The following is a 16,856-nucleotide window of genomic DNA, read 5'->3' as shown; positions in this document are numbered from 1 at the left end:
TTAAATCATAAATGTACTATGTACTTAAAAAGAAGGAAACAGACAAAACTGTTTTAGACGCAAGACGTGAGGTACATGTAGGTGTAACAGAAATGACTGAGCTGATGACAAACCAGTTCTTATAAATCCTACATTTGACTGCTGCAAGAAAAGAGAATGACTAACAACAGGTAGTCATACTAAAACCCTGATTCCTTCCAGCAAGGACAGAGAATTAACAGTGATATTGAGTTTATCGCTTATTGATGTGATTGGAGGAGAACAATGCACCACTATTCACTTTCACAGGCTCCTTTGTTGTTGTCTTTCAGCCTGCTGATTGTGAACTCTTACCTGCTGACATGCTCTAAATTGAGTTTTCATCTTGTCTCTTATCTGGTTGTTGCACTCACAGTCAGCAGACATTATTTGAATTTTAAACTCTTCAGCAGGCTCTGCAAATACGTAGCTTTTGATGTAAAATTGATTTTGCGGGGCAAAATGCCACATATTGACATTTTATTCTACAAACTGCACTTCATTTGTATTCAGTCGTCTACTTTGCTTCAATAATAGAAACATCAGATCTTTGAAAGCTAATTCTGTGTCTGGACATTTTTTTTTATTATTATTATTATAGTTCACTTAGAACTTTTCATTTCTAAGGCAGATGGAAATTCGGTTTTTAAGTTGAACCAGCACAAAGTGACATCACTTTGGGCCGTTTTTCCACATTATCAAACCCTTTTTAATGGAGGAGGGTGGAAGGTTGTGTGAACATGTAATTACCTTTATTCAGGGGGTTTAATATGATTTTCTCTTTATAGTGTTAGTGCTCAGTAGTAGTTGAGTTTATGTCTGCTATATTGTGCCAACTTTGACATCAAACCTAAAGGCAAAATGGTAATGTAGTGCTGATCAGACTTTTCAGGAATCAAGTCTGAGTGGAAATACAGAACGATAAATCACCTGACAACTTAATGAGACAGATTTATCTTAACTATGTTGTAAATGTTACTCTAAGGGTAGCATGCACACACATAAATGTCACATATATAGGATAGTAAAGTCTTGCAGTTCAGTCTGTACTCTATGCCCTCGCCCACCTGTGGTGTAGCTTTTGAAAGAGTACCATGCAGGCATTTACAGAAAGGCCGCTTAAGACGTTTTCCCACTGGTCAAAAAACACCCGCTAACACCCGCCAACACACACCTTTTTTGCTTAATGGGAAAGGCTAAAATCGGCATTCAGACCTGGGTCAAATAAATCTGTAGTAGACCTGGGTTATTATCGCCTCAGCTCCGATCGGCATTGACGTGAACACAAAAACCGGGTCAACGCTCTAATCTCCGCCCCCTTTCCGGCGCAGTGCTATGCTACGTGGGTAACTTCTGCGACTCCTTGTCATCTCAGCTACAAATTCCACCCGTCTCCGTCCAAGCAGCGCTCAAACATCGTTCCAAATTTGTCGGCGGCGAGTTTGATAAACAGAGATGAGTAATAGATACAATAAAGACCTAACCACCGTAACATCTTCACTGTTTACTAACCCTGTTTCAGGCGTGTTTGTGACGTCAGACGGTGACGCAGCAGAAAAGAGACGGACAGGAGTATACTTCACTGGCAATGGGAAAAGAGACAATTGGAATCTATAAGCGGGTCTTCCTGGGTCTAAAAAGCCTGCATCAACGCGCTTAATTTAGATGGGAAAGGGGTATTACAGTAGTGGCATAAGGACTCACTGTGTGTGAGTGTAAAGTTTTCTTTAGGATAGATTCTTATGTATCAGCCTTAATGTACCCACAACCAGATAGACCACAACAAACCTATAGGGAAGTACTTGTGTCATAAAGCACCAGTTAATCCAATCAAAATCTGCAGAGTTGTGGTGAAGCTGGAGTTGGAGTTTATTTGTTTTATTAGAGATTTAGATTTTACGTGATTTCGTTTTTAATCCTCTTTTATGAGTTTCATTTGTTAGACAACAATGGGTCAGCTCACTGGATTAAATTCTGTATTCTGGAGCATTTAGGTAAATTAATTTATGGATGTAAAAAGCATGCGTGAAAGGAAAAAGAATCCTTCTTGTGTTTTCCTCTACAGGGTCGAAAAGGATTAACCAAGCTGGAACACATTACCTCGGTTTGATGCCGTTTAGACTCCCTCTCAGCAACACCTGTGGTTCTTTTTTACACGTTGACAACAGAATAGCTCTGTCAGCCTGGCTCCTGATTTATTTACATCTTAATAAACACTAATGCTCAAGCTACCTGTAATGCTGATTACAGGAGCATGAAATCATTCAGTAATGTTTAAACATTAGGAGTGAAAAGCTAGTGGCTCCAAGCCTGATGAAAAAAAGTGGCCAACAAAAAGCCTAACATAAGAGAAAGGACACAAAGCGGAGAGACGGACAGAGCGTCAACATCACTCTGACATTTTAACGCTCAGTGACACATTAGACACACACGCTGTTCTACACGCCTGTCGGGTGGTTCAGCGGTTACATACTTTGACGTGGATCGCAGATAAGCCCCTGAAACTCGACATGGCAAGACTCTGCAGAAGACAGACCGCAATTATTAGAAGTTCAAGGGTATCCTGGCACGGAAATGTGTGATATGACCGCACACTATCATGCAGCAGGAAAAAAAAAACTGGGAAAGATAAACAATAGACAGTGAGAGGAGAGAAGCTGTGACCCAGAGAATCGGATGTGACAGTTTAATATGGAGATGCCACTAGTTAACTTTTTTTTGGGAGGTTGACGAGCTGCCGAGTTGCATTATAGCCGAGCAGACAGCAGAGACATGAAAAACTTCAATGTCAGTCAGGATCAAATGCGCTCATGTCTGACTCCAGGCCAACCTTGGGGCGACAGAAGCCCGACAAAATAACATTAAGTCTGAAAAGAGAACCTTATTGAAGTTAATCATCTTAGAATTAATCAATCAAATTATTTCCAGCTCTTGTGACTGTTGAAGCTGCCATTTGGACACAGATGATTTCATTAGCTGTCTCCTGTTGCTCTGAAAACTCCCATAACAAAGTGCTGATTGTCAGGCTGCTTAAATAGACACAGGCTACCAGTTAGCATTTGCTTTAATACTGCCCACCCTGAAAACAGCATTTGTAATTGTAATTTATTAACAATTCTCATTTTCTACTTAATGTCAAGTTGAATGTAGAAATTATCCTTTATAGAAAACGCTTTTTCCCTCCAAGAAATAAACTGTCCGTGGGTTCTGACGGTTTGAGAAAGTCAATTTTAAATCTCCCATGCCAGCAGAGATGCAATTTTAGATTGATTTTCAGAAAATGAACCCCAACAAAAGACGTGAGAATGAAAGCCTCATTATGACAAAGCTGCAACTTCAATATGGAGGCACGAAGCTTTTTAATAAAGCAGATCCAATGAAAACAGCTCACATAATATACCTAGTGTAGCCAATTTAACTCACACTAATGAAGAGTCGCTTTTCATAGACAACCCTTAATCCATAATGAATGACTTTCACTGCAGGCTCATGGCTAACTTTAAAACTTCATTTTTATTGATCAGTATGTTGGAGCTCCACACATAAAAATTTTAAGCATATTTGTGATGTGAATCTCAAAGGCCTGACTGGTTAATTTATTATGAGCCAGCTGGAGCTGTGTAGGACTTCAAAATATTTAAGCACACAGATCTTTGTGTTATCACAGATACAACCATCGTCACCTTCATCATCACCTCTGCAGGTGACAGTAGCAACACCCTCAGGCACCGGCTCCTTATCAAAACACTATATAATGAAGCTGGTGCTGCACAAGCTCATCTTTAGAGACACCGTCGTGCTGCTCATATGCCGAAGGTGATGCCTTAATGCACTTGGTGCCCGGGTGCTGTATCTCCTGTTCAAACTCTGACAAACTGTCAGAGCGTTTGCTGAACTGGAACACAGAGGAAGGTCCCTCTTTCCTCCCTGACATTTGGCCCGGTGACTGTGACCAACAACCCCACCCAAGCAGATCATGCTTCAGGAACATGAGTGCTTTGGAGAGCGGTGCATCATCTGCAAAGAGTCAGAGAATGGTGAACTGGTGTTCTTTTAAGTGTTAGATTTCTGCCATTAAAAAGTAACTGTGTTACTGTGTTAGCTACTGTGAAAAGTAATGCCTAATATTACTTTTGCGTTACCAAAAATTTAAATCCTTTTGCAACTGGTTAAGCATGTTGGTTATATTATGAGGACAGCGTGTAGCCTGTACGTCCACCTTTGAATGTATAGACTCTATTGTCGTTGCATAGCCTCATTTACGGCCCATTATCTGTAACTCTGCAGCCTAATGACGGGAATGACAGACGCAATATAACCTTTACAGCTCTTTACTCTGCTAACAATCTGACAGTGAACTGGGCAGAGACATACAGTATTGGGAACAGCTGTTTCAATGAGAACAATACAACATGGGCTCTTAGTCGCACCAGTGTTGTGGAGCTGTGTTTAGCTGCAGATGCTTCTTCAAATTTGAAGCAGAGCTCTCCACAGCGGACGAGCTCTTCCTCCAGACACAACTTACATTTCACCGTCATGTTGTTCTTTTCCTTTTCGCCCCAAAATTAAAAATAATGGGAATATTTCCACAAAGTAAATGCTGTCCTCTCTGCCATCTCGCTGGTTGAATTAGCTAGCTAGGCACTCAACAGACACAACTGTAGGGCTTTATACACTGCCAGTTCAAGGCGGGATTATTATGCCTCTGTTCTGTTCTATGTAGAAAGCACAGAGGTGGAATGGTGGGGCGAAGTTGTTCCGCCTCTGAGCAGGCAGGGAGGTTGTAACAGAGGTGAAACGGTGTAAACTGCAGAGCTGGCAGGGCGGAACAGCGCCATGTGTGTGTGTATTTGTTTACACCTTGTGCACGTTATGCTTCCGCAATGCTGGAACGCTATGTAAAAACACACACTGGGGTGGCTTTACGGCGGCGTTGCGTGGTCCAATGTAGAATGACAAAGATGGAATGAGGACGGAGCTTTGTTACGGTGCTGAGGCAGAACCGCAGTGCACAAAAGGCTTGTCTTTACCTTCCAGTGGCACGCAGCTACCTGCCAAGAAGTATGAGAGAAACAGCAACAGTGCTTCAGGGATTTTCTTTTATTGTGGAGACAAAAGGAAAAGGGAAATATGGCTTTTTTTCCAGTAACAGATTACTTTATATGAAGAAGTAACCAAATAACAGATTACTTGAATTGCTGAACTAACGCACTACGTTACTCGTTCTACTAAAAAGTAATCCGACTACTCTTACTTTGTACCACCTTACCCTTGACTGCTTCAAGGCCTGACCAGGGACAGAGTGAGTATGTGACCATTAAACAAGCTACACAAGTCTAGAGTCTAGGCCACTCAACTATTGTATCTTGGAAACAATTCCAGACTGACAAGTCTGAATGTGGAGATGATTCAGGTGCTGTTTCTAAAGCTGATAGGACATCACTTTTCTAATTATGTTTTGACCTTATTAGATTGAACAGTAAAGTAAGGGAGAGTGGCAATATGATTCCTGGTTCCAAGCCAGGATTGAGATGTTTTATTAGGACTTTATAGGGATCGTCCATGAAATAACAGACAGATGAACACATTTATATGCGTATAAAAATAAAGTGCTTTGCATTAATCATTTACGTGAGTTCATAAAGCAGAATATGGTCGACTTTGTGCACATGATTTCTGTTGGAATCTACAGATGTATCTGGACATCAGTGTAAGGCAGTCCTGCGTGCCAAATGCAGCTCAATTTTAAGTTGACTGTCCACAGAGATACAGAGGATCATATTTCCCCTGCAGTTGACTGTCGGTGTGTCCACAGGGATGTCTAAAAGGCACTCACATGTCTCAATGTATCTCTCTGGAAGCAGCTGAGCTTTTAGAGTAAAAGGTGCCTAAGCCTGAGGGATGCTGACCTCTGTGCCTATGGAACATGTTGTATGAGTGCGTGAATGTGTGGGTGTGTATCTGTGTGTGTGTAAGAGTGTGTGCATGTGGAAATGGAAGGAGATCGATCTCCATTATTGGTGTGAATTGGATCAATAAGGAAGTCAGTCAACCAATATCTAAAAAGGCGAATATAAAGTGATAAAACACGCCCACGTGCTGGAGATGTGCTACACACATGCATGCACCCACACACATAAATACCCTCACACACACACACACACACACACACACGCACACACACTTCTGCTGGAGTGGCTGGTTATTGAAATTTCTGTCCAATGGGAAAATTGGAGCATGTCAGAGCTACATGAAGGTCAGAGCGGCAGAGTGGCACAGTGCACTGTGTAGGTGAACCTACCCACACACACACACAAGCACACACACACACACACACACACACACACATTGCCTGCACATGCGGACACAAACAGAGTGTGAGAGAGCTACAGAGAAAGGAACACGCCCCTCACTTTTACTTTTATCCCCCAGGGAAATCACATACTGACACCTCTTCCCTCGCTGTTCTTTCACCCACTTCCTCGGCTCTTTTCTTTCTTCTCTGCCTTTTATTCTCCTCTCTATTCAAGTTTCCTTTCACTAATGTACTATTAGCACAATGGAAGGGCTGCAAATTGAATGGGACAGAAGGAGAATGGAACTAAAAGACAAACAACCCCCCAAAAACACAGCTATTGAGAGGGAAATAAAGAGTGAATAGGAAAATACATCTATCTGTCTGTCTGTCTGTCTGTCTCTCTATCCATCCATCCGTCCATCTATCTATCCATCTATCCATCTATCCATCTATCTATCCTCCCCTATGTTGCTGTTTATGACAAACTGTCTATTACTCATGCAGCCTCTCTCTCCTGCCTCTGTGCTCACGTCGTTATCGAGCTTGGCCCGCATGGCTGGCCCTGAGCCGCTGCAGTGATGCCAGATGAAGCGAGAGCCATGTACTCTTTTTGTAGAAAGTCGTGTAGGCAGGCCACCCACCTTAAGTTTTAGATAGATTTTATACATTGGCTGAGAAAACAGTGAAGAAATGTTCCAACTTTTTGTCTTAGAATAGACATTGGCAATGAAGGGAGAGACAGAGAAGGAGAGGAGAGATCGTTTCTATAAATGCACTGTAGACCTTCGGCTAAAATTACGCCCAATTTACAAGCTGGGGAATGACATATACTTTTAACTGAAGTTATCCGTCTGAAAATATAACTTTATGATCCTTTTTAACAACTTATTATTATTTATTTTATTCATAATTGTGGAAAACCTCAATTGGTGACTCTCTGTAGGTTACCCAAATGATAGGGCTAATTATCAGCGACATTTTTACACTTTCTTAGCTCTTCAACATTTTCTGATTTGTACATATAGGAGTGCAACGATTAGTCATCATTGCCGACAAAAATCGATGACAAAATTAGTTGCCAACCAATGTAATCGTCGGTTACGTCATCGAGCGTGTTTTTCAGGCTGTGCGCGGACATAACATCGTTTTCCGGAGCTGGGTTTGCTGAGGGGTGAGCCATCTCGCATCCTTACTATCTCTGCTGAGAGTCGCGCATGCAAAAACAGCGACCGAGAAGCGACAGGTGAAAAAAAACATAGCAGAAAAGCGGCGGCAAGTGCAACACCGTCGCGTCCTAAAACTTTTAAAGTCTGGGAGAATTTGACGCTCAAAGGATGCAAAGAAAAGGATCGCCAGCAAGATTTTGTAAAGCGGGCCTTGTTTATCACGGGAGCACTTCAGTAATACGCCAGAATTTGAAGAGAACGATGGACTTGTGGATGATGCAGACTCGCCCAGATATGATAATTAGCTTCTTAGCTAGTTAACGTTAGCTGTCTAAAGACGGTGTTTTATTGGCTTTTTACATTAATATAAAACTATAGAGCTGTAGCAAGAACCTGTCTCTCTTTTAAACATCAACTGAGACATTTAACTTAACAGTCCAACGTTTCAGCCATGCTGAGTGATTTTTCTTTTACATTTTCAGTCCCTCCTCTTAAGACGTTTCAATAATCGATGACTAGTCGACTATCGAAAGAGTTGCAGCCCTGATTGCAAAAGCACCTCTTTGATTTGCAGCAGGTAACTGAGTCTGATTCAGTGTTAAAATAGCAAATTAGCCAAAAACGGACTGATGGAAATGATCTACACTTGGTAAAAATGTACGTACGTCCACAGCTGATCTCTGTCAGTAAAGATAGAAACTAAACTTTTAAAGCTGCATCATTTTTCAAGCTGACAGAAACATGAAAATAGATCCTGGATGGAGTCTCACTTTAAGAATAGTCGCAGAAGAAGAACTTCTGTGTGGTCTTCCTGCCTACATTAGGTGAATGATGACTCATATGTTGTTCCTTTTTCTGCTTGGAGTGGCGAATGTGCCTCCCAGCCTCACAATGCTACCTCGGGGTTTTATTTTTCTCATTGTGTTCGAGAGAGGGGATGGATGAATTAGCTGGAGACTGATGTCACTTTCTGTCAAGTAGGCTGCTCAATAGAAGATTTGTGATTCAGCGTCCAGCCCTTACAGGATGAACGCAAGTCTCTTTGAAGTTTCATTGATCTTTGTGTACAATTCTGGAAATATAGCCAAGTTTCTGCTACTTTAGACCTGAAATGTAGATTACTCAAAATCATATATTTGCATGACCTAGTTACACCAGTTCTTTATAATGCTTGGCGGTCTGTGACAAGTCGTGTCATGAGACAAGAAACGGGTTTACATTCCTTCTATATGTGTTGTGACTGCAATGAATGGAATCATCTGTAAAGACATTAAGCCAACAGAACTCTTGGGGAGAACTGATGAAGGATGTACTTGATGCATGTTAAGTGTGTTTGTCAAGTCCTCCCTGACAACCAGTAAAGTCGCATCCTGCCGCCTTTTTTACTGCTGTAGGCACATAGCTCATTGGTAAGTAACCGTAACGATATCCAAAGCAATACAATATTCCTGTTGTTCACCCATTTACACACACGCTCAAACACTGAGTGCAACGAGCTAACGTGCATGTGCACACAAGGACTAAACTACCACCAGCTCTGCAATTAATAAATCACCCACTTCACTTCCTGAGCCACAGCCGATGACAGTAACACGTAAGTAGACGGCAGCACTGTGTCTATCTGCTGTGCCCTCTCACCTTATGTTTAATTATATTAACTCAGCCAACAAACAGTGAATGTGTCATGATTATCAGCTTGCTGTCTGAATGAATGGAGAGCGCTGTAATGCTTTCCGTAGTCTTTGGAGTCTAGCGAGTCAGCAGGGGGTTTGCACAGCAGAAAATTCACAACCATACCATATATGAAATTTTTTTTAAGTGTGCGTCTGTAAGGTGGTGGACTGTGTAAGTACAGTGTATGCACACAAATAAAGAGAAAGAGCTCAATACCCTGCAGGGATCCACTTGAGATAAAATTCAGCAGCACTGAATAATAAAGTCCATTTATCAAAGAAAACGCACCGACCCTGACACACGCACGTACACACACGTATATGTATATATACACACACAGCACTCTGCTGTGAAGTGAAGGTGCCCTTGTGTCTGTGGTCATTTATCAGAACGTGTGATTCAAAGTGGCATGGCAAGCGAAGCTCAGTGGTCCCTACTTGTGTGAATTTCTTCTCATCACTTTGAACCCTGCAGCACGTAATGCCACAGCGGTGTGCCCCTGAAATGTAAAACACTTCATCCCCTGGCTTTGGATTTGCATCACTCAGCCACAGAGAGCCCCGAAACAGGAGGAATGCACCTCAGCAGGTCCAAAAAACTAAAGGAATATATTTTAGCCATCTATGTCGGGAAATTTAGAGAGGGTTCAAATGTTTTTTTATAACGAGAAAGGGTCCAAAGAAGCAGCATTAAATAACAAAAAAGCAGGCTGGGAATGGTTCTCTCAACTCCAGACTCACAAGTACATCTACTCCTTTATTTCTCTGTTACTAGTTCTTTACTTGAGTATATCATATTACTCTACTTTTACATGAATAAATGTAGTACTTTGACTCCACTACTAGCTCATTTGACAGCTGTAAATTCTAGTTAAATTCTAGTCTGTGGGTCTAAATTTCTCAGATGATGCCGTTTAACTAAGGTGCAGTCAGATCTGACAGCTTTGGTCCGGAAAGTCTGCTTCATTCGTGTGCGTAAGAAAACATATTCGAACTCTGGTGCGGACCCAACCACCGGACCATGCTCCGCCAGAAAACACATAATATAATATAGTAAGCAAACCAAGGAACTGCATTGTGGGTTGTTAACGGATGTTGACACTTGCAGAGACAGCCACGCAGCCAGGCAGCAAGATGAGTAGAGGTCAAACATAGGGGAGCGACGAGTTGGTCCTTTGGAGGGGGGCCCAACCTGTGTATTTGGTACCATTGGATTTAAAAAGCTAAATGTAGACATATGCTACAACAGTAAAAATGCTACTTGAATAATGAAGACGCAGTATTAACAAGCTCCTGAACTGTTACTGGTTAACATGCTAAGCAAGTAGGTCCAACTGAACAGAAATCTTCAGCTTCACCTTCCGAGTGCTGATGTCTCCCGACCTTCGCTGTGTTTTATTTAACAGATTATTACTGATGCAGAATGTTTACTGCTGGGCGTCTGTCTCTTCTGCGTCTCTGAGTCAGCAATAGTCAGTGTTTTTGCTGCATAGAAGAGGGTTAGTTAGTTCATCTCGCATTGCACAGGTGGGCGGTATTTTAATGCCTGCTCTGCTCTCACCATGGTCAGATGGAACGAGGCCTGAATTTATAAGAAGCATAGACAATAGATGTGTCCAAACACTGTATAAAACAATGCTTTTTATGTGCTTTGACCTACTTATGATCATAACAAACCTGCTATGCAATATAAACCCATAGACTGTAATTGTCCTAAGATAATAATCTACTTTTACAAATCCAGGAAATCAAACAAAGTCTGCAAACTAGTTCACAGACACAACACTCGGGATCAGCTGATGCACCGACCCAGCTCGCCCCGAGCCATCACCAACTGGGCGATCGATCCAAGCTGTCAACTCGCTGCACATTCTCTGCCGCCGCAGCTACTACTCATGCATGTCACGCCGTACCTGTTATCCTCGAGTCCCCCGACGCTCGCAACAGGGTTGGGAATTGTAGCACGTTATGGATCCTGCTCCTGATAGTTTAATTCAAGCCACAAGCGATCAATGCAATAAAAGAGGAGGAGGACTACACTCTCAGTGGACATAAACTAAATGAGAGACAGTGATGAGTGACTTTTATATGATCACTACGCTATTTATCTAATGGATTAAGCTAGGAAAAGACTATTTATTCTTTACATAAAAACACGGGTTGCCTTGATTTTGTTGCATGTAAACAATGCAACACATTTGGCCCTTTTTTTCCCAGTGCTTCTGCTGGGTATAAGAGCCATGTAATACGACGGTTATCTGGTGGTGCGAAATGAGTTACAATCCATTTTCCCTGCAGCGGCTCCTCCACCACTTCACATGTGACACACAGCTATACTGCCTACATAGGTCACTGGTCCTGTGCTGCCAGTGCAGATCATTTGTTTCAATCTTAGGCGTCAAGTGCTCGCAAACACTGGGCTCCAGCACTGTGTGTGTGTGTGTGTGTGTGTGTGTGTGTGTGTGCTGAAATGTGCTGAATATCAAGCTCTGTATTTGCTGCTTAGTGCTGCACATCGGGCTGCTGGTGCTCACATTAAAGATAAAAGCAGAGTAAGAAGAAATACACATTAAAGGTTTAACATTAGGCTGAAAAGGGCCAAGTCAGATCTTCAGTAGGAAATCGTTGAGTTTCCTAATGTCTGAGAGGAAAGTGAAAATGTGGTGGGAGCTCCACTGTTTCATGGCATCGAGTTAAACATTGGAGTGTTGATCTCTTCCTGTCACTGCTTGTGTCTGCTTCAAATGAAGCTTTTATCATTCCTAATTACTAAATTCTTATTCACTGTGAAGTGACTGACTGAGCTCAGCTCAGCTCAAAATAAACAGATTATTACTTTTTGACTAGTAGCCTATTGGCTCACCAGCATTTCCTGTTGCTTTCCCCTTGAGCAAGACTCTGAACAGTTGATCATGCTCTTCCCATTCAGACACACTATTGGGTTTGACCCTGTTGCATGCAAATGGTTCCAGCATTACATTTGTAATAAATACATTTCAGTGTGTCAAAGCTGGAAATATCCAATTAGAGTTTTTACCGTTAACAAAAGGTGTTCCACAAGGATCAGTTCTGGGCCCGGTCTTATTCACAATTTATATTAATAACATTGTTCCTTTTATAACTGACTGTAATATCCATCTTTATGCTGATGACACTATTTTGTTTCGCTTTTGACAAGCTACAACTTTCTTTTAATATTTTGCAGAATGCACTTCTAAGCCTTTACTAGTACTAGCAAAACAAAATTCATGCTTTTCTCAAGATCAAGAGATATTAATTTTGACAGACTATCCACACTGAATGGTAGCAACATTAAAAGAGTCCAAGTGTATAAATATCTTGTTATCTGGCTGGAAAACTTCCCTATTAACTGTAGAAAAGGTCTACTCGATCTATGGATCGACACTCCAATTTCTCTCGGACAAATAAAGGCGATGGTCTCAAACCACTTCACCTCAGCTTGCAATTGTTTTTACTGATTATTGTATTTTTTGGTTGTTTTAATTGACTGTGTCTTGATATCATTGCAAATGAGGGAAACCTCAATGATTTTCGTGGCTTGAATTGCATTGAATTGAATTGAATCTACCTGCTCACATATTCTATATCGAACTACAGATGGATATAACATGCACAGTTTGTATACGATGTCAGGGAAAGAGGTAGAGAAACATTACAAGAGCTTCAAGTCTTATCACAGTATGCAGCCCAACAAGTGAAACAGTGACCCGGCATCACAACCCCAAATGTGTGAGGTCAGATCAGAATAACAGCTCAATAACAAATCCAGACATGCACACGCAAAGTGCGACCAATGTCACCACAATGCATCACTTGTTTTATGCAGTCAGGTCCTTCTCTCTCCACAAACTGAACATTTTAACTCTGCAGAGAATAAACTTTAGTCGGCTAAATCTGCTCCATCCAGCCGCAACACTTTTATGTCAATAAGGTCAATCTATCTGGGGCGCAGCTGTATGGAGCTCCTGGACAAAGTCCCGGACTCCCACAACCACACAAATACACACAGAGATAATTATGTGTAATTGTGTTTATGTTCAAATGGCCGTTTTCCACCTTAATATTCAGCCCACAATGTTCCACTGCTTTAGGAACATTATCTTTGCTAAATGAGAAGAAAATGTAGAGACATCTGTGCAGCCAAATGGCAGCGCTGACAGGGAGTGATGCAGATAATTGTCAAGACGCTGGAGGAGGGGTTTGGGAGGGGTGCTGCGGGGTTGGTACAGGCGGATAAACACACCTGTTCCCTTGTGTTGCTTTAGAGTCTTTTTAAGAGATGCATACACTTGTTGAGCCTCAAACCACAGGGACAGCACAAAGCAATGTTTACATATGGACAGAAAATATATTTGTATTAGCACACGAGCACCCAGAGCAGCAAAGAATTGCAGAATACATACTAAGGATCCAATAGAGCTGCCTCATAGTCGATCAAACGTTAGTTCAGTCGACATTTTTATCGGTTGGGTATCAGCAGACATTTCAAGACCTTTCACTTGTTACTTAGTCAGCTAGTTAGCAGCTACAAGCCAAGACAGAGTCTACCGAGTGAGTTTAAATGAACCCATGGTTTAGATGCTGGTAGCTCAGTTGCTAGAGCGGGGGCTACAGTCTGGGGGCCTTTGCTGCTTATCATCCACACGCTTTACTCCCAATATTTCCTCGGAAATCGGAATCGGAAAGGTCTCGCAACTATACCTCGCAGGACTGAAGCTGAGGAAGTACGATGTCAACAGTGTTCTTGGTGGTTTTTCCAACAAATTTGAATCTTTGAGGATCGCCTTGTTCATTCACTTGTAAAATGTATTTCTAAAGGGCCTTTTATAACATTATTTCTAGCCCTGGAACTCAAACCATTTTCGGATGCCTTAAAAACATGAAAACATAAACGTGCCACCTGTTGGAATAATGTCTTCAATTGACGATTAGTCGTCCACTAGGAAAATCTTTAGTCGGGGGCAGCCCCGGGATCCACACAAACACTCATTTTGTTGAATTTTAGAAGAGCTCGCCGGCCTCTCCCTCACAAACACACAAGCGTGTAAGCACCACCCAGATTCCCTGACGAATTAATCCTCACATCTGTTCAGCTGGAGACTGAGAGGAGATTAACCTGCTGCTTTTACTGCCTCATTGGCACACACGCATGGACAAATGTACACACACACACGGATACATACAGTCAGTAATATCACCTCTATGTCCAAAAATATACAAAGGCACAGGTTCACGCAATTGCAAAGATACATGACCACAAGTAAAAGAAATACAGCGGTAAATTAGTGGAACTCATTCACAGACATCTTTGTCTTAATCCGTCACATCAGAGGATAAAAGTCGTGACATCACCAAAACCTTTTCGTGGAACCAGAGAGACAAAAACCACCAAACCTCCCTAATCAAGAAAATTAATAGAAAGAGAGTTTTCTTCTTTGAACGCAACTACAAGTTTCAGGAAGTTCCTGAAACGCTGCACACGCTGGTGACGCTGCACACACTGCATGCTCAGCAGCACTTAAGTGACTGATATATTACAGTATTTGTGACGCCATGACAACAAACCAGTTACACACACATAAAGGCTGGAATGCGGTTGGGCAAGACTTTCAGCAACCTGACATGCGAATATGACGGGCTGACTCAGAGGTGCATTAAGACTGTAAAGACAGACAGGTACACACACACACACACACACACACACACACACACTGAAGCCAGTTTATATGAAAGTAAAGTTATCACAAGTGAACACACAAAGATGTAATCATGTGAGAGCATGTTTGAAACTGCAAGCGGGGTGAAGGTATGATGACAGATTTATGGAGATACAAACAAAACAACAACACACACAAAGTCACAAATATATGTGAGTGTGTACATAACCTATCTTTACCCGGCAACACCCTTACATAAAATAAGCCAGTATTTCTTTGTCGAGAGTATAATTACACGCTTCTTTACCTCTTTCATGTATGAATGCCAAAATCTGAGATTGTGGGATTGTGTGTCATCAATGTGTGTGTGCGTACACGCGCCTGCGTCAAGTGTGTATCTGCCTAGGTAATTGGATCTGAGCAGAACATGTCGACACTGGCAGCCAATCAAACATTTTTTTTCTATTTAGCTGCCAGCATCATTAAATCTCTGCAATAGAAAAAACCACGCACAAGCACGCCCTGCGTACGAGCACACACACTCGACAAACTAGCGCTGCTGGTTCGCACGTGTGAGGCTACAAGAGATACAGCGGCTTTAAATCTGAGGTATCAGCTTGTGTGTCACAAATAATAGCAACACAAAAGAGCAGAATGAGATGGCGGAGGACAAGGAAGCGGGAGGCTTGCTGCACTGGGGATTTAAAAAACAAATTGCAACAACTGAAGTGAAAAACGGAGTGTCATGAAACATACACACACACACGCACGCATGTAACACACAATCAAGCACCCACTCGCCATTCAAAGGAAAATGTCACTGTCTTTAATTTCCTACCTTTCATGTTTATTGCTGCTTTGTTTTATCTCCCCGTCTTTTATCTGAGCGCCGAAACACACACAGGCTCGCTCACACACACACGCTAACACAGAAGCCCCAGGCAAGTAATAAGTATCTCAGCGACTCAATCAAGAGAGAAAGACAGAAAGCTGCAGCAACAGGAGCTGAAACTTACCTCCTCCAGACTCAAGTTCATCGTTCCAAAAAACAGGAAGGATAAGGGGATGACAAGAGGCGGAGAAGAAGACAGGAGTGTGTGTGTGTGTGTGTTTGAGATTTAAGAGACAAACAGAACAAGGCAGGCGGCTTGCAAAAGGGATTTTGAGGATTTTCAAACTATCAGTCTGTAGCGCAGTTGTTACAGACAGGACAGAAGACGATAGTAGAGAGGAAAAAGGAAGAGGAGAGGGCAGAGGGTGAGAGGTACACAGCATCCTGTTTTTCAGTCAGCGTGGACGTTAAGAGAAGAGAAAAAAAGAGGAGAATCCTACCTGGAGTTGCTCGGACAGCGTGGTGGACTGTCTGGTATTCAGGGCTGGAGCTGAACTCTCATCAGGACGCAGAAACACTTGCTGACCGCGTCTGCAGACATCAAAAAATAACAGTCAGGACGTGTGTGTGTGCGTTTGTTGTGAACACATGGAGTCAGCTGATACACAGTGTGATGATAAGCTGCTGGAAAAAGAGCATTTTCACACACACACACACACACACACACTCAACTTATCTCTTCCCTGAACCGAGGAGTGCAGGAATTTAAAGGTGTGTGTGAGGGAATGTAGGCTAAAAGGTGAGCGTGTTTACATGTGTGTGTGTGTGTGTGTGTGTGTGTGTGTGTGTGTGTGTGAAGTCCTTACAGGTCCTTCCCTTTCTTCCTCTCGAGCGCAGTCATGTCATCTCCACCTGTCGTACGCAGAGAGAGCGCTGGAGTCACACACACATTCACACACACAGCGGACGCACCGATGCACACACTCGCGCCGGCAGTCTGAGACACACACTGGCGCGCTAACACCACGAGCCGCGACGCATACAGCCAAGAGTGAACACAGTCCCTCCTCCTCCTCTCTCCTCCCACCTCTCCCTCTCTCTCTCCCTCTCTCTCCCTCTCTCTCTCTCTCTCTCTCTCTCTCTCGCTCTCTTTGCTCCTCCTCTGGGTCTTACTGCCTCGAAAACGCTCCA

At 42.5% G+C, this 16,856-nt stretch overlaps 1 protein-coding gene across 1 annotated transcript in view; it reads right to left on the bottom strand.

Moving 5' to 3' along the window:
- LOC138597439 (cGMP-dependent 3',5'-cyclic phosphodiesterase) overlaps positions 1-16,856 on the bottom strand; it is a 127,161-nt gene that overhangs the window by 90,410 nt on the left and 19,895 nt on the right. The window contains exons 2-3 of the mRNA XM_069669039.1: positions 16,532-16,682; positions 16,166-16,256 (exon numbers count right to left, since the gene is read on the bottom strand). Of these exons, the coding sequence (XP_069525140.1) occupies positions 16,166-16,256; positions 16,532-16,682 (242 nt within the window). The remainder of the gene's footprint in view (positions 1-16,165; positions 16,257-16,531; positions 16,683-16,856) is intronic.

Source organism: Semicossyphus pulcher, unplaced genomic scaffold (genome assembly GCF_022749685.1).
Source record: "Semicossyphus pulcher isolate SPU_LCO1_2020_fin unplaced genomic scaffold, fSemPul1.0.p SCAF_19, whole genome shotgun sequence".
In the NCBI taxonomy this organism is placed as follows: Eukaryota; Metazoa; Chordata; class Actinopteri; order Labriformes; family Labridae; genus Semicossyphus; species Semicossyphus pulcher.
Note: the sequence above shows the minus strand (reverse complement) of the source record. Positions and strands in the feature narration are given on the sequence as shown.